At 46.5% G+C, this 21,357-nt stretch overlaps 2 protein-coding genes across 6 annotated transcripts in view; one reads left to right on the forward strand and one right to left on the reverse strand.

Moving 5' to 3' along the window:
* Positions 1 to 14,624, forward strand: part of MAPRE2 (microtubule associated protein RP/EB family member 2) — a 97,759-nt gene extending 83,135 nt beyond the window's left edge. For all 4 annotated transcript variants that reach the window (XM_068158788.1, XM_068158786.1, XM_068158787.1 and 1 more), the window contains 3 exons: positions 3,217 to 3,356; positions 9,318 to 9,476; positions 12,429 to 14,624. In XM_068158788.1, the coding sequence (XP_068014889.1) occupies positions 3,217 to 3,356; positions 9,318 to 9,476; positions 12,429 to 12,500 (371 nt within the window). In that variant the 3' untranslated portion in view covers positions 12,501 to 14,624. The remainder of the gene's footprint in view (positions 1 to 3,216; positions 3,357 to 9,317; positions 9,477 to 12,428) is intronic.
* LOC137451353 (ethanolaminephosphotransferase 1-like) overlaps positions 13,008 to 21,357 on the reverse strand; it is a 49,221-nt gene continuing 40,871 nt past the window's right edge. The window contains exons 9-11 of one of the 2 annotated variants that reach the window (XM_068158785.1): positions 20,959 to 21,141; positions 18,395 to 19,576; positions 13,008 to 14,909 (exon numbers count right to left, since the gene is read on the reverse strand). In XM_068158785.1, the coding sequence (XP_068014886.1) occupies positions 19,511 to 19,576; positions 20,959 to 21,141 (249 nt within the window). In that variant the 3' untranslated portion in view covers positions 13,008 to 14,909; positions 18,395 to 19,510. Of the gene's footprint in view, positions 14,910 to 16,516; positions 19,577 to 20,958; positions 21,142 to 21,357 lie in introns of both variants that reach the window. The other variant, XM_068158784.1, reaches the window with a different exon arrangement.

The raw sequence follows: 21,357 nt of genomic DNA on the forward strand, positions 1-21,357 counted from the left end.
TTAGATACCTGTCTGTCTCAAGTCTCTATCGAGCAGCATCCTTTCATTCTTGGATGAAATTAAGCTCCTGCTGGAATGGGAGGCTTCCCTCTGAGCAGACTCTCAACCTGATGTTTCAGAACAAATGTGCAGTAATGTGTGTTTTATTTTTCTTGTTTCTTTCTCCAGGAAATTTTAAATTGGAAATCCCTAGGCATTCTCTGTTGCAATTAAGTTCTCTCCAGCTGTCTCTGATACTGTCTGAAGTGCTCAGGTCGTTTAGCTGGTTTTTATCTGCTGCTGAAATTGGAGTATCGTGTTCATTTAAGAGCTGATCTTGAGAAACAGAGCAGAAGTCAATTTCTTTTGATTTGTCTGGACTTCATAAAGCTTAGTAATGCTTTGCTGTAGAAATTCAAAAGGCTTTGTTGGTTTCAAAGGAGGACAGAAGGTAATGCCTGGTGGGTTGGGTGCTCCGCAGCCCTCTGCGGACAGTGATGGTGTGGGTTTGCTCAGCATCAAATCAGAGAATACCTGAGGATTAAATGTTTGTGCTTGCCCTGTTCTCATCTCTCTGCAGGTCAGAAAGACCTGTGTGCTTAATGGTTTGGCTCTCTGAGGTCAGTACCCTGAGCTACAAAGAGCCAGCTCACTTCCCAGGGCTATTGAGTGTGAAAGGGAGCAGCAGTGTGACGTGGCTGCACAGTGTGGCTCACACAACTCTTGTACCATGACCTCCAAGGAGAAATGGTGAAATAATAGCCTGGGGGTGCTGCCCTAGAAAAGCTGAACAGCTTCTCATGTGCTTGTGTGCAGGTGCTCATTACCAAGGGGAAGCCAAGTTCTGCCTTCAAGTAGAAGGGTGGCTTGTGCAGGGGGAGAACCGTGCTGACCAGCCAAGGTTTCCTATCTTGTTTTAGAGCAATTTAATTCTCAGTCAGTACCCTGAACTACTTCTTGCAGGCATGGGGTACCATAAGAAATTAACCAACATTGATTCCTTGGTTTAGTATACCCCATATTTTCTCTTCATTTTTGTATGGGTACCTTTTTGCAGTTGCACATGATACAGTTATTTGTTAAATCAATGTCAAAGTGATGAATTCGTCTGTATCTTGCATGTTTTGACACCAGTTTTATATATCTGCTAATCCAAATAAAAATTACTCTCCTGGCTTTGAGAGCACCTTAACAAATGCTCCTTTTAAGCAGCTGATTTTTAGGTATCCAAAATGTGGACTGAACCTGGAAAAAAATCTGTCCTGAAGGCAGGGGGCTTGAAATCATTAAATTGTCTAAAGAAAGAAATGCCAGCAAAAAATGGCTTTGCATTTCTAATGTTCTTCAACCAACTGTTTGTTCTGTGGTGATGGGAGTATGATGGGAAAAGAATTTCATTTCAGGGATGCACACAACTTCAGCAAGTTTGTGTGCTGCCATCTGTGATCTGCTAGAGGTGACTTTGTGCAATTGTAAGGGTTTAGACATGGAAATTATTGCACTGGAGTGGCTAATTAAATTCCCCCCCCCCTTGTCTGCCTCGTTTTGAGAAGCGTAGAAAAAGAGAGTGGACATCTTGCACAAAAATGCTTACACAAGTCAACTGATTCACCAAGTTGTTTATGTTCTGTTGGCATTAGGTGACCCAGTTAATACAGAGTTAGCCTTAGAGGGAGGAGGAGATGACTGTTAGGGAGGTCTGTGACTAAAGCAGAAAAGCCTAAGCTAGCCTGATTAAGTAACCCATTGCTGTTCTGCTTTCCCATTTGCTTTTCAGCTCCTCCAAGGGATCACTCCATGCAGTTCTAGGTCAGAGACCATGTGAGCTCCAGGGTTTGGACATATGGGCAGCCTCATGAGCCATCTTTTTCTTCCTTCTGCCTTTCCCTGCCTGCTTTGTGATTCCTTCCTAGGACCACTTTGTAAAGCAGTGGGTTTACAATGAATAGGCAAGTGCCGTCTGGGGCTGTGTTGTGGAAATGACAACTCAAAACAATTCTGCAGTGTTCATAAATCAAATCATCTTATGGGAGGAGCAGCTGGTGAGGTGTAGAGTGGAAGCTGGCTGCTGAGAAAGCTGGGGCAAATCCCTCTGGAATTTGTCAACGCAGCTGGGTGCTTGCTGGATTCAGGCTTTCTCTTTCACCTGGTATGGCTCAGGCTTTCACAGTCAGCAGCATTTGATGGTGGAGGATGGCCCCAGAGTCCCATCAGCATGCCAGGACACCTGTGCTTTCCTTTCTGTGAGGAAGAGTGATAACATGGGTGCTGCAAAGCAGGACTTGTGATTCATGTGTCTGCTTAATAAATCAAATAGAATGGATGGGAGAGAGGGCTGGACTTCTGGCTCCTTAACCCAAGCAATTTTGGTACCAGGTGTTTGTCCGCTGCGTGTATTCCTAGTTGGCAGGAAAAGACTGAGTCAGAGCACAGTGAACAGCTGTGAGGCAGGCACACATGTTCTGGGGTTGAGCTACTGAATAAAAGAGCTGAGCATGAAGAATGGAGAGGCAGAGCAAGGTGTGTGCTGCTGTCTGGGAGGTTTTTAGGAGGGTACTGCAAACCCTTCCACGCAAACATTCCTCTGCTTGGGCATTGGTGTGCCTCAGGCCTTGTGAATGAGTCCCTCTCGCTTCTAGTGGTAGAGATGTTGCTCTGTGTTCTGACAGATTTACAGTGCAAGTAATTAAGAACAAATAGCAAAACCTAAGGAGATCAAGACTCATCTCTTGGTCACTATGGCAACCGTGAGTTCACCCACGGGTTGGGTTTCTGCATGCTCCACCTGAATTCCAATGCCCTTGTCTCAAGGGTGGTTTACCTGTGAAAATGAGGGAAGAGTCTGACTTGATTTCAATCTTGAGTTCAATTTCCTTTCTCTCCAAGGAAACTGCAGATAGGTTTGTACACTAAATATTGGGCTGGGGGAATGGTCTGTTGATGGCATATATTTTAAAGCTGAAAGCTGCTGAGAGCTAAGGGAATGTTACAGTCTTGGTCTATTTATTTTAATTTCAGGGTTACTTTACTCTGGTAGCAAACTCAAACTGCTAAGAACTGTGGTTTGTTTCTTTTCCCACTGCATAGCAGCGCTGAAATTGCCCCCAGTGTCACCTTGAAGCAAGAGAGGATGGCTCTCTGCAAAGCAAACACTTCTGTTTCAGTGCCAGGTTAATAGGAATGGATTTATAGTGAAGGGAAATGTTGAATGTTGGGGTTTTCAATTGTGTTTTTCAGGTGCTGCTAAATCCAGTCCAGCTTCCAAACCAGGATCAACACCTTCTCGCCCATCTTCAGCAAAAAAAGCTGCCCCAAGCAGCTCAGCATCTAAATCAGATAAAGATTTGGAAACCCAAGTCATACAGCTCAGTGAACAGGTAAATTTGCTTTAGGCATAAAATTAGATGCTTTCATTGTCACAGGCAGGCATGAAATCTAATATTGTCCTCTGTTGAATGATGCTCTCTAAAAGATTGAGGTAGCTCAGCTGAGGGGGGAAGAGAGGGGGGGAAAAAAAGGTGATTTATTGTTACAAATAACATCTGTCAGAAGTCTGGTGTTTGCCAGTGCCTGTAAAAGGGGACCTTAGAATGACAGGTAAGTCTTGCTGAAGTACCATAATCTTATTAGGCATGGAAATGGTGTTTTGGTTTTGATTTCACTTTGCTCTTGTGTATTACAAATGTGAAGTAAATCATTTTCATTTGCTGCTGTGGAGATAAAAGGCCTGCTTGGGATACTGAGGTGTTAAGGATTTGCAGCTGCAGTCAAACCCAGCTCTGCTGTCTGGAAAGAAGGTGTTAAGAGGGTAGTATGCCTTTTTAATTCAAAAATCTCATCTACCTTTGTGAGAATTCTTAGTTATTTATAGTGATCTGCACTGTAATGCTTCAGAATGTCTTTAATGTTGGGAATGTAATGGCTTCATTTTCGTTTATGTAATGGAGCTTTACTCCATGCTGTTGTTCCTGGGCATGCAAGTGTCTCTGCACTAGACACTGATCAATACCTGCAGCTGGCTCAAGACTGTGCTGGCAGAGAGGTGTAAATGCCAGTAGTGTAAATCTTACATAGAATCAATAAGGTTGAAAAAGACCTCAAAGATCAAGTCCAGCCTGTCACCCAACACCTCATGACTACTAAACCATGGCTCCAAGTGCCACGTCCAATCCCCTCTTGAACACCCCCAGGGACGGTGACTCCACCACCTCCCTGGGCAGCACATTTCAATGCCAGTAACTCTTTCTGTGAAGAACTTTCTCCTCACTTTCAGCCTAAACTTCCCCTGGCATAGCTTGAGACTGTGTCCTCTTGTTCTGGTGCTGATTGCCTGGGAGAAGAGACCAACCCCCTCCTGGCTACTACCTCCCTTCAAGTAGTTGTTGTTGTTCAGGTAGTAGTTGAGGCCTGATCCTTGTTTGTCCTGGATGAGGGAAAATGGAAAGGAAAAACCTATTTTACAGTCTGAGCTGGCTGGCAGCTGTGCTCAGGAAGGCATCATTATTCTGGATCAAGTATCATTTTCCACAGTTAAGGGCATTTTGGTTTCAGGCTTTCAGTGACCTCAACAACAAAGATTTCAGTTTGTTGGGGCGCTGTTTGCAAATTCTTGGTCACTGTTATGCGCTTAAAGGTGGTGGATGGATAGCCACAGCCCACACTTGGTATGCTGCAGATGCAGGATGTGATTCTGAGCAGCCCAGGGCACAGTAAGGTCCACCAGCTGAGAGGTCCCTGGGCTGTTGGTTGTTGCTGTAATAGTGAAGTTCTTCCATGTTGTACAAGGAAGGGATGTGTGTGACTTTCATGGAATCTTTCACATTCTTTTTGACTTACTGGAAGGTGTCCAGAGAAGGGCAATGAAGTTGGTGAGGGTTTGGAGCACAAGCCCTATGAGGAGAGGCTGAGGGAGCTGGGGCTGCTTAACCTGGAGAAGAGGAGGCTCAGGGGAGACCTTATTGCTTTCTACAACTACCTGAAGGGAGGTTGTAGCCAGGCAGAGGTTGGTCTCTTCTCCCAGGCAGCCAGCACCAGAACAAGAGGACACAGTCTCAGGCTGTACCAGGGGAAGTTTAGGCTGGATGTTAGGAAGAAGTTCTTCGTAGAAAGAGTGATTGCCCATTGGAATGGGCTGCCTGGGGAGGTTGCCATCATTGGAGGTGCTCAGGAGGAGACTTGATGGGGTGCTTGGTGCCATGGTTTAGTTGATTAGATGGTGTTGGAAGATGGGTTGGACGCGATGATCTTGAAAGTCTCTTCCAACCTGGTCTGGCCTGGTCTGTTCTGTTCTATTCTAATGTCAGAGTGGAGTTCAAGCATCATCAGTGCAACTTAAACCATGACATCTGTACCCAGAAGTCAGAATGTGTTTGCTTCAGGAGGAAGAGTTGGTTGAGATCTAAGCAGCATAAAACCATTTGATCTTGACTAAAATAGACAGTCGCTCTCACATCCGCTGCTAATGCATGCCTAGCACGTTCCATGTGTGAAAACCTTAAGCTTTATATACAAACAACCCAGAGAGAAGGCTGATGATTTCCCCCATCACCAAAGAGAAGTTTTGAGGATTTGGAAAGTTGGTGCTTTAATAGCTAGCTTTGAAGAGACCTTTTCTAGCCAGAATAGTCTGGAAGGCTTTTATAACGCTGGCAGCGTTAGCACTTCCCACTAATGGTTACTTGTGCACCCTGGGCATATAACATGAGCCAAAAAAAGCTGTGCTGCAAGCAGCTCTGAGCCAGGCTTCTCTGACCCCAGTCTGAACATGCTGAAAAAGCCAAATTGCCCATGTTTTACCACTCTCCAGCAACCAGGGAGATGAGGGCAGCAGCCACTTTCACTTGGTTGCTGTCTTACTTCTGAGTAAGAAATGTTGAATGATGTCTGTGGATACCAAATTACTCTGCTTTTCTCATCCCTTTCATGGATGGCAGCTAAGGGAGGTTGAAACATCTGAACTGTGATGCAGTTTGTAGTGGAAAATTGTTAGTGAGGCTGTCCATGCACTGTATTTTACCATAGAGGTGTATTTGTAACCCATCCATAACCTTTGCTAGTTTAACAGCTTCCAACAATCTTAAAGTTTCTCTTAAAATGCTCTCAGTGATTGCCTGCCTCTGTGCTGGTAAATTGAACACTTCCAAGGAGTCTCACTGTGTACTGGAACTTGTTTATCCAGAGCTTTACAATATTCAAGTGATCCCTGCTGTGCTAGCCAGCACAATCCCAAGGTGTTTGAGTGGAGCTGAGGAGACAGCACAGACCAGGGGCCATTACACATGGAGAGTGGTCCCAGGAGCTGCTAACTGTATGGTAGTAGAATAGAATAGAATAGAATAAAACCAGGTTGGAAGAGACCTTCAAGATCATCATGTCCAACCCATCAACCAATCCAACTCACCTAAACAACTAACCCATGGCACCAAGCACCCCATCAAGTCTCCTCCTGAACACCTCCAATGATGGTGACTCCACCACCTCCCCAGGCAGCCCATTCCAATGGGCAATCACTCTCTCTGCATAGAACTTCTTCCTAACATCCAGCCTAAACCTCCCCTGGTGCAGCCTGAGGCTGTGTCCTCTTGTTCTGGTGCTGGCTGCCTGGGAGAAGAGACCAACCCCCACCTGGCTACAACCTCCCTTCAGGTAGTTGTAGAGAGCAATAAGGTCACCCCTGAGTCTCCTCCTCTCCAGGCTAAGCAGCCCCAGCTCCCTCAGCCTCTCCTCATAGGGCTGTGTTCCAAACCCCTCACCAACTTCATTGCCCTTTTCTGGACTCATTCCAGCAAGTCAACCTCCTTCCTAAACTGAGGGGTACACACACACAGAGCTCCTGAAAACAGCACCATCCTGGCTGCATGGCTGCACTGGGTGCTTAGTCTCCAGCCTGATTCTGCAGTCCTGTGAGTATTCATAGCACCAAAACATGCCAACAGGGAAAAGAGCAGTTGGTAACAAGTGCTGCTTCTGCACCCCTTAACCGGATGGCAGGGGGGTGCTTCTGCTCCAGAAACAGAGGATGGGAGTTAATATGCACAGTTCCTCATACAGGATGAGCCTTTTGGCATGGTCATAGGAGGGACATGTGCTAAGTATCTGAAGCAAAACAAGTGAACATGTCACAGGTGGGTTGGTGTATGACTGGAGAAAAGTCTGTCTGGTTTGCTTGTAAAAACATTTGCTGTGCACTTCAGTTAATTTGCTTGGGGCACATATGCACTGTTTAATGATTCCATTTCTTAAAATGGAATTAATGTGCTAGAATGAAAACAGGAGAATGCCTCCATGGTGAATAGGTCAGGAGGAGGGATGGTCTGAGCCATTAGTTGCCAGTGTTTCAGCTGAAGTTTGTTGTTTTCCCAAGCTCTGGCAAGCAGAGAGCAAGAGGTTTGAAAGCAGTTATGCTCTTGTTCTGTCTGGATGCAAGCATTGCTCTCAAGGAAAATGCTGCTGCAGATCCAGAAGATAGTTCTTAAATGTGAGGTCTTCATCTGTAGACTGAAGTCTTGTGAAGTCTTGTTCCATTTCACTGTTCCTACTTCAATGAGTAAATTAATGTTAGGGTGGCTGAGCCCTGCACCAGTCATAGATTCACACTGGCGAGGGAAGGCTTCTGGGTGTCACACTTGGGGCATCTGGTCACAATGGGTTAGTATGTGAATGAGATGCTCTGAGATCCTGCCCTGGTTGCAGGTCAGTTTTGCTGCCTGACACCTCTGAGAGTGCAATCAAAGGTCAGATAAAGGCAGGGCTAGCTCAGCAGCTATGGACAGATGAACTGATGGGGGTTCAAAGCGCTCAAAGCCTTGAACTCTGCTGCTGTTTGTACTAGTGAAGGAAACAAACCAGCTTGCAGTACAACTGGCAGCACAGAACTTTCTGTTGCTTTTTATCTGTTGGCTGAAATGCAGTCTGATGTGATTTAATTTATTTAGCATGGTTCACTCAGGAAATCATTTGTATAATTGCAGGCTGTGAGATGTGAAGGCTAATTTGGCAGCAGTGTGGATGTGATCGGGGTCAGTGTGCTTCCTGCAGACAGCTTCATCTGTGATTACTCCTGGTGGTTGTTACACTGCTGTCCAAATTTGAGAGCCACTTGCACATTATCTTGAGTGTGCATACACTGTTGGGCAGCACTTGAACTGTTGTGCTCCCACAAAACTATTGGTTTTTAAGTATATGTGTATAAAATTATCTTGCAGCATCTCTCATGGTGTTGTGAGAAGCCTAATCGTTAGCAACTGTGCTGCCTACAAATGATTTTTGCAGCAGTGCTAGTGATCAAATTGAGTCTGACAGTGTAGTTTGAAGGCTCACATGAACCAAGCTGCCAAGAGAAAGCTACTTGGGATTTGAAGGAATTTCTTGGTAGGAACAGCACTGTCAATCAGAGCAGAAAGTCCACGGTGCAGCAGGTTGAGTGCTGAAACGTGGATGTGTAATGATGGGGTAAGAGGGGAGGGAGGAGAGGTGAAAAACCCAGCACAGCAGTGGTACAACTAACTAGGTCTTGACTAGACCATTTCCCTTTGAACTTGTCTGCTAGATCCACATGGTTTTAGGCAAGATGTTCATAGAATCATAGAATCAGTATGACTGGAGAAGACCTCAAAGATCATCAAGTCCAACCTGGCACCACAGACCTCATGACTACTAAACCACGGCACCAAGTGCCATGTCCAGTCCCCTCTTGAACACCTCCAGGGATAGTGACTCCACCACCTCCCTGGGCAGCACATTCCAACAGCTAACAACTCTCTCTGTGAAGAACTTTCTCCTCACCTCCAGCCTAAACTTCCCCTGGTGCAGCTTGAGACTGTGTCCTCTTGTTCTGGTTGTGTGGGAGAAGAGACCAACCCCCTCCTGGCTACAAACCTCCCTTCAGGTAGATGTAGAGAGCAATAAAGTCTCCCCTGAGCCTCCTCTTCTCCAGGCTAATATGCTTCCCAACAACTGCATGTTAATCCAGGTAAAATTATGCTACTTAGTTGAAGATTTCATTAATGACAGTTGTGGCAGCTTGGATAGGAGACAAGTCTTAAGTAGCCCTGATTCCTCAACTGCTGCTTTGGGTTTCAGTCTAAAAGAGCACTGAGAAAACTGACCTTCAAGGATCAAGGTTAAGATGTGCCCCAGAGGCGTCGTGGGGGAGCGTGGTTTACTCTTCTCTGTTGTGTAAGGCTCATTATAGCACTTCAGAACAAAGAGTGGACTTCATTTCAAGCTGTCAAATTGAACATGTATTGCAGATTGTCTGGCATGCATAATTGTAGCCTGGCTTGTTTTGTCTGGAGTGCACCTCACAGCTGATGCATCACGTCTTGGTTTATATGCAGGTACACTCGTTAAAAATTGCACTTGAAGGCGTGGAGAAGGAAAGGGATTTCTACTTTGGCAAATTAAGGGAGATTGAACTTCTCTGCCAGGAGCATGGGGGAGAGAACAATGACCTTGTCAATCGGCTAATGGAAGTCCTTTATGCTTCAGATGATCATGTAAGTTCAAGCTTAATATCTTCTATTTAGACAAACCAGCTTAATTTTGTACACAGTTATGGCAAGGTATTGGGTCATGTCCTATATTTAGGTCAGCAGAACTGCAGCCGCTGGGATTGCCATGCTTCCTCCTCCAGCAAGAAAGTTTGCATTTGCAAACAGTGCCCTGAGCCTGGGGAAGGGGCTTGGGTCCCTTTTGGCTCTTTTGGTGTAGCCTTTATGCTCTAGGTTTGCTCAAGCTGATCTGAAAGGGGAGGAAGGTGTCCCAGCTTCAAACAGTTTTCATGTGGCTCTGAGCCCTGAGGGGTTTTGTCTGGTGGGGTTTGGGGTGGGGGGTTTTGTTTGGTTTTGGGGGGGGGGGTTGGTTGGTTTTGATTTGTGGGGTTTTGGGGAGGCTGATTGTTTTCATCTTCTGCCTCTTTGCATAAATTTTGTTTTTACTCACATTGAAAAAAAAAAAAATCTTCATTTTGACCTGTTGACTCAAGTCAGAAATGCTGAGAGATGCTGTTCAGTGTCTACAGCTGTGAACCTTCCCTAGCCCATGTGGCAGTGCTGTAATACGTAGGGAGCAGGTTGCCAAATACATAACTCTCTCTGCAGAGATAATGCTCCTCAGAGGTTTTTTTTCCCTTATCCCGTTGCTATAGGCAAAATTCTTTCTTGTGCACAGCCAGTAATCCTCTATTACTAAAAACTCAGCAATGTATTGTCTGCAAGATTAAGCAAGAATCTCATCTTAGCTCTGTAGACACTGAAACAAAGCAAGAGGCTGCAAGGGGTGCTGGTTAAATTCCTCAGAAACATTCAGGGATGATGATGATTCAGTGAGATTTAGCTGAACTACTCCCATTCATGTTAACTAAATCCCTCTATGTGCTGTAGTGGTGAGTGACCCTTCAGTCTCCAGTGGATGATGGCTTTGGCTCCAGAGGGTAAAAGCATCAATTTAATCTCTGGGCAGCATGGGGGTACTGTGGGGCTGGCTTCTCTCTGTCCCCAGAAAGCTGCTGCAGCAGCAGCAGGCAGCTGACTTTGAATTATCAGCAGTAGTGTCCAAGGAATTTGTAAGTCACATGTCTGTCTGAAAAAAAGAAAGAGAAATAGAGCTTAAATGAAAGTTAGGTGCCAGAGGGACACAAGCTTGCTGCTGACAAGGGGTCACTGCTCAGATGAGAAGTGACAGGGCAAAGAGGATTTGTTCAGCGGTGCGGGGGAGTGCTGGAACAGGAGGAGGAAGCCATTATTTTCACAGCAATAAACAACCAGACAAATTTGCCAGGTATGTGATAACAGGCTTAAAAGAGTTACATGTATATATATATAGTGGTCAGAGGAAATGTCTTCTGGACTCAAGATTTATTTACAAAGCAAAGCCAGAAAAATCCCTCTGCTCCCCATACCCCTACCACATCTGTCTATTGGCTTAAGCAGCAAGTGATTCCTTGCTGAGGAATGCATTCATTGCTTTTCTTCCTGCAGTTTTCCTTGCTGGCAGAGCACTCTGCAAAATGTTTTACATCAGTCCACCTCCCAGTGTGTTATCTGCTGTCTCCCTCCAAGTCTTTCTCTGTTGAAAGCATCCATGCCTGTGCATGAACCTCATAGGATGGCCTTGCCTTTAAGTTGTGTTTGCAGTTGGAGTCTGGATACATCGCTGTGATCCTAAAGATAGAGTGGAGGGACCATTCCCCGTGCAAATTTTGGGTACCTTTTAGTGAGAGATTTGGATTTCCTCATCTTCCAGGGTGCATTTTCATCTCAATTCAGCAGATGGACTGTAATTTGCTGAGGAAAGACCTCAGTGCATTAGCACTAGACCGAAGACTGTGGTTCCCTTGCTGATGCAGGTGCTGCTTACTACTTGCTTTTGGACTTTGCTGTCTCCTTGCCCTGCTTTGCTCTTCAGATCTGACTTTTATCTCTCTGTAATGAATTTGTCCCAGGTTAAACTCTGTATCTCACAGCATTTTGCAGGTTAATCCCTTGTTGACAGCAGCTTGGCTTTCCCAACCCCTAGATGAGAAACAGCTCCAGTTCCCAAGCCACAGGCAACTCCACCATTCCTAGTTTCTTGCTAGAGAGTTCACTGTAAATCCATTTCAGATTGTTTTGCTCTGTTTCAGTGTGTCTCAGGTATACAGAAGCTAAGTGGGGGGGAAAAAAAGCAGCATTGCCTTAATTTTAAGGATTTATGAGGTTTATAAATGATAAACCATGCCATGAGGCTGTTCAGGAAAGGAAAGCACAGGAGTGCAGCTCACATGCACTGCACAAGTGATCCTTGCCCAAAGCCTTGTGCTTGAATACAGTGACTAACAAATTTGTGTGCAGTCTGACCTCAAAAAGGAGGCTGAGTTCAATTTTTAGAGCAGGTGATAGCAAAACTGTCATGTCCATTTAGTGATAGAAGCCTGGAGTGAAAATGCTGTGAAAACTACAGCAGACAGATTGAGAAATGCTTGGACAACCCGCACATGGGGAGGACATGAGGGCACGAGCATCCAACTGCTGAGCATCTTGCTCTCCAGCTGTTCAGTGTGGTGAAGCAGCAGAAGAGTTAACACTCAGTGATGCTGCAAACTGCTTTCTCTGGGGCAGTACCAGTACTGCATGTGCACTACTTAAAAGCAAATGCATGTAATGGAAATGTTACGAGGTGCTGCTGCTCTTGGGTAACAGCTCAGTTTGGACTTCTGTGCATGAAAATGAACAGTTAAGCTTGAGGTGATGGAGCGTGCCCTGAGGCAAGGCTACATGAGAATCACAGAATGGTCTGGGTTGGAAGGGACCTCCAGAGGTCATCTAAGTCCAATCCCCTCTGCAGCAAGCGAGGGCATCCTCAACTCGATCAGGTTGCCCAGAGCCCTGTCGAGCCTCACCTCGAATATCTCCAGGATCTGTGGAATGCTTTCTGCTGAAGAATGTTTTGGGCTCTCTTTCTCCCTGCAGGAGAGCCACACAGAAGAGCATGAAGGTGAAGAGCAAGTCCATGAACAGCCCCAGCAGCAGGAGGAGTACTGACTCAGCCAGCCTCTCTGACAATTTTCGTTTTGTGTGAGAACTTTCTTCTGGAGAATGGAACATGTGCGGCCTCAAACTTGAAATCAGTTCACTCCCAGCCTGCCATTAACATTTCTGTACCATAGTGAGTGCCAGCCAGCCACCGCATTCTGTACCCATCCTTTGCCAAGATGCGTTTGCAGACGTCTCCTTTCGGTGTATCTTCCCAAGAGGGGTTTGTAGGGCTACATCACCTACTGTACATCACTGCAACTTCACCACTTGGCTGCTTGAGATTTGTTCTGCTCTTTAAAAAGCAAAAAAAAAAACAAAACCATCCAAAAAGATATTTATTTTTTTTCCCTGTTTTTTTTTGTCTGAAGTATGATACACTTGTAACTTGTTCTGACATATTTATATTGGCATTTTGTGTGGCAAGAAGTACCCCACCACTAGCTGTCTCTCTCACTTTGTGGTGCTTTTGCTTTGGGGGTTTTTCTTTGGTTGGTTTGTTTGTTTGTTGGGCTGTTTGTTTTTTCCCTCGTGCATCTGCCCAGGGGCATCCATGTGGATGAAGAGTTGGAGTGAAGGGATACAGTGGAAGTCATGCTCAAGCCACAACGATGATGGAGGGAAAGGCTCGTGTTGCTCGTGTTCATTCTGCTCCCTGCCTCCACAAAATGGAAGGCAGAGCAATCTGTTTCACCAGGAGGTATTTAAATCCCTGTGTTAGCTCGTTAGAAAGCTGCATGGTATGTTTTTTTGGCTTATTTCTGGAGGAACAGACATCCACTTAAGTTTCTTGAAAAGCCTCCCGGTTTCCTGACTAGTCAATAGACGTTTCCCAGCTTTTCTTCCTTGCTGAGGAACAGTCCCAGTCTCCAGCTGCAGCTCTGCCTCCACAGAGCTCAGTGCTGATGGAGGGGTCTCCTTGACACAAGTGTAGCTGCAGGACATGATCTCTGCTGTCATGCTTGGCTTCCCGCCCCCCAGAAAAGGACAAAGTAGGCCAGCTCCTTCAGCTCTCCTCCTCCCCTCTGCTGCCCTGGCCATATGAGTATGGAAGACAGAAAACATCCTCACTAGTGCAAGGTGTGGGAGGAAAATCAGCACCAGCCCTGAAACCCCCCCGAGCTCCCTTTGAGTGGGTGGTGGACACCTCACTGGTGTTGAGGCTGCCTATGAAGCACAGAGGGGCAGTGAGGAGCCCTCCTGAGGAGAGCACACATCAGAGGGGTGCAGCTGAGCGAGCGAGGGGCGGTTCTGCGCTTGGCTGACTCCTCCAGTGAGGCTGGCACAGTGCAGAACCAGCTCTGCCCTGGAGATGTCTGCAGGGAGAGCTCCCCTGCCAGTGCAGTCCCATTGCCCTGTTCTACATGGGGGTATTTTATGAAGAGAGGTGTCTTGAAGCATTCCTTATCCTTCTCCTAAGACTGTGCATTGTACTCTCTGAATATTTAATGCTTACTATTTTGGGTCTCCCACCTGATCTTCACTCTGGATTGTTACACTGCTTTAGCAGGTACATGGAAGTGCCATCCCAATTGGCAGGCGCTGAAAAGCTCCAAGCCTATTGAACAATTAAATCACCTTAGACCTTCCTAGGCTCCTAAAGCATAAGTTGCCAGCTTACACTTCCATGGAAAGGTTTTCAGTTCATCAGCTGCCCATCTCTCACACACACGTGTGCAGCTTTCTCTTCCCAATAATCTTCTGCAGCTAAGTGGCTCTTGGTTTAATGTGAGATCCCTGCTGTTGTGTTGCACCACAGACAACGTGTAAAATACTGTTAAGCACTATCTAGAACAGGTGTTGCCAGGTCCTTGGTCGCTCCCCCTGCTCAGCAGAAGAGTTTCTGGATCCTGTGGGTTGAAGGTTTCCCAGCCCTGCCTCCAGCATTGACCTCACGTCCTGCCCCGTGATGACAGTACTGCAGTACCTGCAGGCCAGCGCTTCCCTTTCCCGCTTTGATTGGTTACAAATAAAGTCTGGTTGATTCAAGAGAGATGTGTATATCCCATACCAAGGACTTCCAAGAACCACCACAAATGGGGGAGTTGTCATTTCCATTGTATTTGTGTTTATTAGAACATATGTACCTATTACAATTGTCATTGTAATAAACGGTAGTTCTTCATAATACTGGTGACGAGCAGTTGCTCATTTTTGTCCAGACTCCAAGATGTCCTTTTAACCTGCATGGGATTCCTGATGGGGGGGCCAGGAGTTGGGGATCAGGATAAGCTTCATTTCATCAGCACCAGTCTCTGCTTAACTGCAGTCCATCCTTCTGCTGATGCCTGAGCAGATAGATGCATGGAGAGCACTTCCAAGAGAAAACGTTTTGCTGAAGGTGCAAGGGGTTGGGTTGCTGAGCTCCTCGGGGGAGGGGGGTCACAGCCTGGCTCCTGTGCCTTTCTCTTTTTCTCTCTTTGAAGCACATATAAAGAAAAAAGAAGAAGATAATTTAAAAAAGAATAATAAAGCTGACCTTCATTTCCTGAAAACTCCTTATATCCCATTTCTGGTCTGAGGACCCTTGCCCTCACTGCTTGCATCAAGGGGGGAGTGACTGCTGTAGGGGAGCTGGGGCAGTGCAAGTACCTCGTGGGCACCAGAAATTTGGCTGTGCTGAGGGGAGAGCGATGCTCTGCAAGGGGAAAGAGTTGTCCTTCTCCCCCACCCCCAGCCCTCTCCCCCTGTGAGTAACCCATTCTTCCCTTCTGGTTTCAATATGCATTTGTAATTACCTTGACTCAATAGCACACCCTAAAGCTTTGGTTCTCTATTAAATGTAAACTGAAAGGAATGTAAACATATGTATTGTTAATTATACATTGCTAAGCGAGGGCGTAATAGATGCGAGGGACAGCGACAAGAAGTCCCACTCAGCTGTTAGCAGTCCTTTGACATTAGCCACAGGCTGTTGCATGGTAGAGTAGATATTTTTGGGTCTGGATATGTGAATAACTTGACTTGCATTGATCTTTTTACATATTTAATAAAAAAAATACATGTTCAAAAGCTATCTGTCCAGCTCTAGAGCTTCTTCGAGACGTTCTTGGAGGCTTACTTCACTGCTTTAAATGCCTCTGCTTGTTTCAGGTGGGAGCAGGAAGGAAAAAGATAGGTGCTTTAAAAAAAAACAAGCGAACTAACAGAAGAATTGCAGAATGCTAGGGGTTGGAAGGGAGCTTGACTGATCATCCCCTCCAACCCCCCTGCCAGAGCAGGATCATCTAGGGCAGGTCACACAGGAACGCAACCAGGAAGGTTTTGGATGCCTCCAGGGGAGACTGCAACCTCTCTGGGCAGCCTGCCCCAGGGCTCTGTCACCCTCACAGTGAAGCAGCTTTTCCTTGTGTTCACATGGAACCTTCTCTGCTCCAGCTTGCACACGTTGCCCCTTGGCCTATCACTGGACATTTAGGCTGGAGGTTAGGAAGAAATTCTACACAGAGTGATTGCCCATTGGAATGGGCTGCCTGGGGAGGTGGTGGAGTCACCATCATTGGAGGTGTTTAGGGGGAGACTTGATAGGTTGCTTGGTTGCATGGTTTAGTTGATTAGGTGGTGTTGGATAACAGGTTGGATGTGATGATCTTGAAGGTCTCTTCCAACCTGGTTTATTCTATTCTAGTATCTTGCCCCATCCTCCTGACACTGCCCTTCACATAAACGTGGTCACCCCTCAGTTCTGTGTGTGTAGGTGTTTGTTTTCCCCAAGAGCTGAGTGACTGCATCCCCTTCCAAAATCAAGAAAGCAAATGCAGATGTGTATCTGCATGTAAGCAGAATGTTCTGCTCTATGGTAAATGCTTCCCCACTTCAAAGAACTGAATCTCCTCTCTCAGTTTGGATACAGTGAAAGCAAACCTCGCAGCAGCCAGGAGGTGAAGAGTGCTAAAGTGAGAGCACTGCAGCTTGCAATGGCCCTGTATCCAGAGAAGCATTTTCAGTGTAGAACCTAAAGCCACCTACATTTTAGATTAAAATGCTAGGCCCTTGGAAGGGGAAAACTTCATTGTAATTCTCACAGCTCTGATCTTCTGCAGCATGAGCAATGTGCTGCTCCGTCTCCAGGGCTTTGAGCCTTGCGTCAAGACCTCTTTCTGCCATGAGTTGAAGCTGGCTGGTTGTGTGCCACCACCACGAGGTCAGGTTTCTGGCAGAGGAGGGGAGGACAAAGCAGGGACCAGAGGATCTCATTTCCAACCCAAGTGCTCAAACCTGGGAGAGCAGAGCTAGGTAAGTTGCTTTTCATAAGCCATGCCATGTCTTTGGGCTAGCTTGGGTGCTCAGAAGCACTAAACAGTTCAATTAGTTGAAAGCTTTCTGCTGTAATGTGACCCAAACCCACTGTGCTGGGCTTTTAGGTCATCTCCACAGAGCTCTCTGACTTGATGAAATAGCTCCTGTGACCATCCCACCCGATGAAGAAAGCATTTTTAGTTGTGTTCACTGAGCCCGTTGCCATCCCAGATGGCTTCACGATTCAGTGTAGATGCTGGGCACTGCATGATCTGCTTTGCTGTTTGTCCTTGCAGAGATTGTAGTGACAGGCTGCTTTAAAAACAAGGGGAAAGAAAGTTACCTGCCCTCTTTCCATACAGAAAGCTGCATGAGAAAGCTGGCAGGAGCTTCATTTCCTTTCCCAGGGGTAGTGTATTTCTCTTTAGAAAGGTACAAGTGCAGGCAGGCTGTGGACATTCAAGTTTTCTAACTTCATTTAATGAAATATTCCCAAATACTCCATTACAGTGCATCAAATCCTGTGACTTCTGGGACCCTTGTCTCCAGCTCTTTCATAAGTGCAAGACAAAGGGAAAAGGGAAACCTGCCCAGAGTGTCTCCAGTGCCACGGCGTTCAACCCAGAGGTATTTTTGGTGGTTGTATTTTAGCTCTTCTCACCAGGGCTGCCTCCAGATGCTTTTGATGGGCAGGTTAAATAAAACCTGCTGAAATAGGTGAGACTCTTGTGGCAGTGTATCTAGTTTCAGATGTAGTATTTAGCTGCAGCAAACAGATTGCAGGGTGCATCACACTCATTTCTCTTCAAGCACAGAACTGCCTTTTTTTAGCAACCTCACTAAAGAAACAGCTGTCAGCCTTACTCCAAAAAAGAGACCTCAAGCAGTTAGGGAGCACTCCATGGAGACCTGGTGCTCCACTGGTATCATGCAGGGCAGGGAAGAAGGCTGGAAGATGTCTCTTGTTGCTCTAACCTCAGAGCTGGACCTTGGCAGGGCTGGAGGGTGCAGGAACGTCCTTGCCCTGCCTGAGTCTGCAGGGCTCAGCAGTCTTCAAACCAGCATTAACAGGATGCTCTGGGTCCTCTGCCTAACACAAGCCATTGGCCACAAGTAATTGGCTATTGGAATGTGCTGCCCAGGGAGGTGGTGGAGTCACTGTCCCTGGAGGTGTTCAAAAAAGGATTGGATGTGGCACTGGGAGCCATGGTTTAGTTGTCAGGAGGTATTAGGTAATAGGTTGGACTTGATGATCTTTAAGGTCTTTTCCAACCTGGTTGATTCTATGATAAGCTTTAAGCTGCTTGAAGTGTGATTGAAGTAAGATGCTGACCTGGGGGTTGGGACCCCTCAAAAGTCAGCCCTGCTAATGTGGTAGGTCAACAACTGTAACAGGTGGAACAAGCAAGTGGAAGCTGCTGCCCAAGGTATGATTAGTCAGTGCTCAGCTGCAAGTACAGGAGCTACTGCTGCAAGGGTATGTTACCTGGGGGGGAAAAATGATCAGGCCTGTGATAAAGCAGGAGGGAAAAAATTGAACTTAAGGCTCAGCAACTCAACAACTACATTTCTGTTCTGCCTGTGGCAAGTGAGAGAGTTAGCTGGCAATAAACAGGCCAGGCCCTCAGTCACATCCCCTGCAAGAAATGCAACCCCATGCTTACCTTGGGGAAAGTGGACAGATTGGTTCATTAGTGCTTCGAGGCCAAAAAGCCCCTCTGGCTAGGGCAGTGTGTGAGAAGAGATGAACCTCAAATTCCTGCTCCTTCCTCCGAGGCACGCAGGAAGCTGCCATCCATGCCAGATGAAGTGAGCAGGTTACAGCTACATGCAAATGTGTGAGGGGTCAACAAAAGCTTCTCTTCTCTCTTTGTTTTTTTGGTCAGTATCTAAAAACCCCAAGGATTTGGTTTGAGCACACAGGCCAATAATGATTTGTTTAGCATTCTGCACTCCTAGATGAGGTTTCACTAACTACTTTTGCAGTGAAATATGAGACTCTTCAAAGGTCTGCTGGCCACATTCACCCTCAGCTGGTTACCTTTGGAGAGTGTGTTGCTTATTGCTACTGAAATATCAGCTCTGTGCTTGTTACTGCCTAGAAAACAAGTGCAAAGGGCAGTTGCTGCTGCAGGGAGGCTGCATTTCTGACAGATACAGGTCAGCTGTGAGTACTGGGGCAAGGGGGACCAGGAATCATGTGTTTCAAATCCACTTGACCATGTCTACAGCTTGCTGAGCTCATTCTCTTTTCTTCACACCTCCATCTGAGGTGCAGAAAACACTGAATGTGTGGAAGCCCTTCAGGAGGTTGTAGGGAAGGAATGGGTTGTGAGAAAATAAATATGGAAAATGAAGCAGGCACAGATGTCTGAGTGGGAAGGACATGAAGGGAGGGTTTGCATTGCCAGAGCCCCACTGGTGAGCAGGCTGGGCAAAGCCAGCACCGGCTATAAACCATCAGGGATCTCATGTGACCCAGCGTGGATTGATCCAGGACTTTGGACACAGTGGGGAGGAGCAGGAAGACAAAAGCTTCAGGGACAGTCATAGCATGGCATTAGTGAGGAGAATAAATATTAGCAGCAGAACAAACACTTCTCTGCTGGACAGGAATCTTCCTCTGAGATGAAGCATCTTCTGCATAGCTCATTGTCGCTGTAGTTCAGGTATCAACTATTCTATTCTTTGGTTGTTCTAATCAGCTCAGTTCCAACTTTTTATCACATCAGAAGAGTTGTAAATCACCAAGGGTTACAGTCTGGTCAGAGTGTGGCTCTTCACTCCTGGACACGTTTCTTCAGGGAAAAGATGTAAATGTTCAGGTGCTCACTCAGCTGCCTGCCCTGAAGGGAAATGACAGAGATGAGATAGAATCATAGAATCAGTAAGGTTGGAAAAGACCTCAAAGATCACCAAGTCCAACCTGTCACCACAGACCTCGTGACTACTAAACCATGGCACCAAGTGCCACGTCCAATCCCCTCTTGAACACCTCCAGGGATGGTGACTCCCTGGGCAGCACATTCCAATGGCTAACCACTCTCTCTGTGAAGAACTTTCTCCTCACCTCCAGCCTAAACTTCCCCTGGTGATGGTAAGTGCTTCACAATTAGCCATCTCTTTTCTGCTGAGCAGAGGGAGTAGGACCCAACCACAGTCCTCATGTACCTGGGGAACCTACAAGTACTCCAGGCAAGAGAGCTGTGGTCTTTGCATTCCTCTTGCAGCACACTGAAAGGAAGTTAAATCTCTCCTGCCCAGATTCACAGAGGACACAACTGGGCTGCAGCTGGGCCCCTCTGTCACTACTCATTTTTGACCAGCTGTTTCCATTCTGACCTCCACTGCCTGGCCCATATCAGTGCTGGGGTAGAATCCCCTATGATGCCAATGTCTGCTGACAAAAGTCTTCTTTCAAAGGAAAATCCTTACAGCCCAGTGGTGCATCTTAAATATAAGAATGCTGACCAACTCCCTCTGCAATGTGATCTTTGCCACGTGAAGTGTTTTTATCTGGAAGCAAACCCCCACTAAGACACTTTGCTGGGGATTATTTGACAATATTCCTTAGAAAAGAGGGCATTAACTGAGGGAAAACGAATGTAAGCAGTAATTCAGATGGCAATAAATGACAAAACTGATATCTAGCAGGCACAAATATGTGCTGATAACACTGAATGAACTGGTGAACCATTCATGTTTCCAGCTTGGGAGATGCTAGCAGAGGGCCAAGAAAAGATTAGAAACTGGGACAGCTATTTTGCTTGCAGACTCAAACTCAAGCTAACCTTATTTTATGAACTCTGTTCATGTCACTTTGCATTTTACCTTCCTGGCTTTTTCAGTCAAGTAATTTAAGGTAGGAAAAAAAAGGGGGGAAGGGGAGAAGGAATGGGAGCATTCATGGCACAATGGGTCTTGACTGCTCCATAAAACCAGTCCATAAATATCCTGTGAAGGGTTTAAAGCTGAAACCAGGTGGTTGTGTTGGAATAATTCAAGTCACTGAGGTTGCTGCACACACAAAAAGGCACTGCTGGCAGCAGACTGACTTGCTTTTTGAACCTTAGGCTAACTAAAACAAGACACATAACAAATGTCCCCATAACTGAACATTCAGACTCAGCCACTGCCTCAGCTAGGCAATGGAGAAATCATTCCCAGCCCCATCTTCCACCTGCCCTGGGGCAGCTCTCCCATGGCCACTTTGGAGGTGCTTACTCACCACACAGACCCCATAGTGCACGTGGGCAGCTGTGAGCAGCAGGGTGAACACGATGAGCACTGCTTCTTCTGTCCAGCCCAGCAGCCCCGAGATGGCTGCGTAGACCACCAGTGCCAGCGGGAAGAGGAACCAGTGGAAGAGCTCTGGCTGGGTGCTGCTCATCTGGCAAATGATCACCTTGCACTGTGGGAGCAAAGGGCACCAGGTGAGAAGCACTGGGTGAGCCTGAGGGGTCTAGGATAATAATACTTCAGCTTTCTATGTGGGCTGCTTTTGATGAAGGGAAAACAAGGCTAGAGCTCAAAATGGGCTTGCTCCTGGTGAGAAGGCTACCAAGGATGGACCTTTGGGCCTCACTGGGAGTCTTTGTGAAAAAGAACATCAACCACACACTTCTGG

This window comes from Melanerpes formicivorus, unplaced genomic scaffold (assembly GCF_026170545.1).
Source record: "Melanerpes formicivorus ecotype bairdi unplaced genomic scaffold, bMelFor1.0.p_v2 SCAF_42, whole genome shotgun sequence".
NCBI lineage: Eukaryota > Metazoa > Chordata > Aves > Piciformes > Picidae > Melanerpes > Melanerpes formicivorus.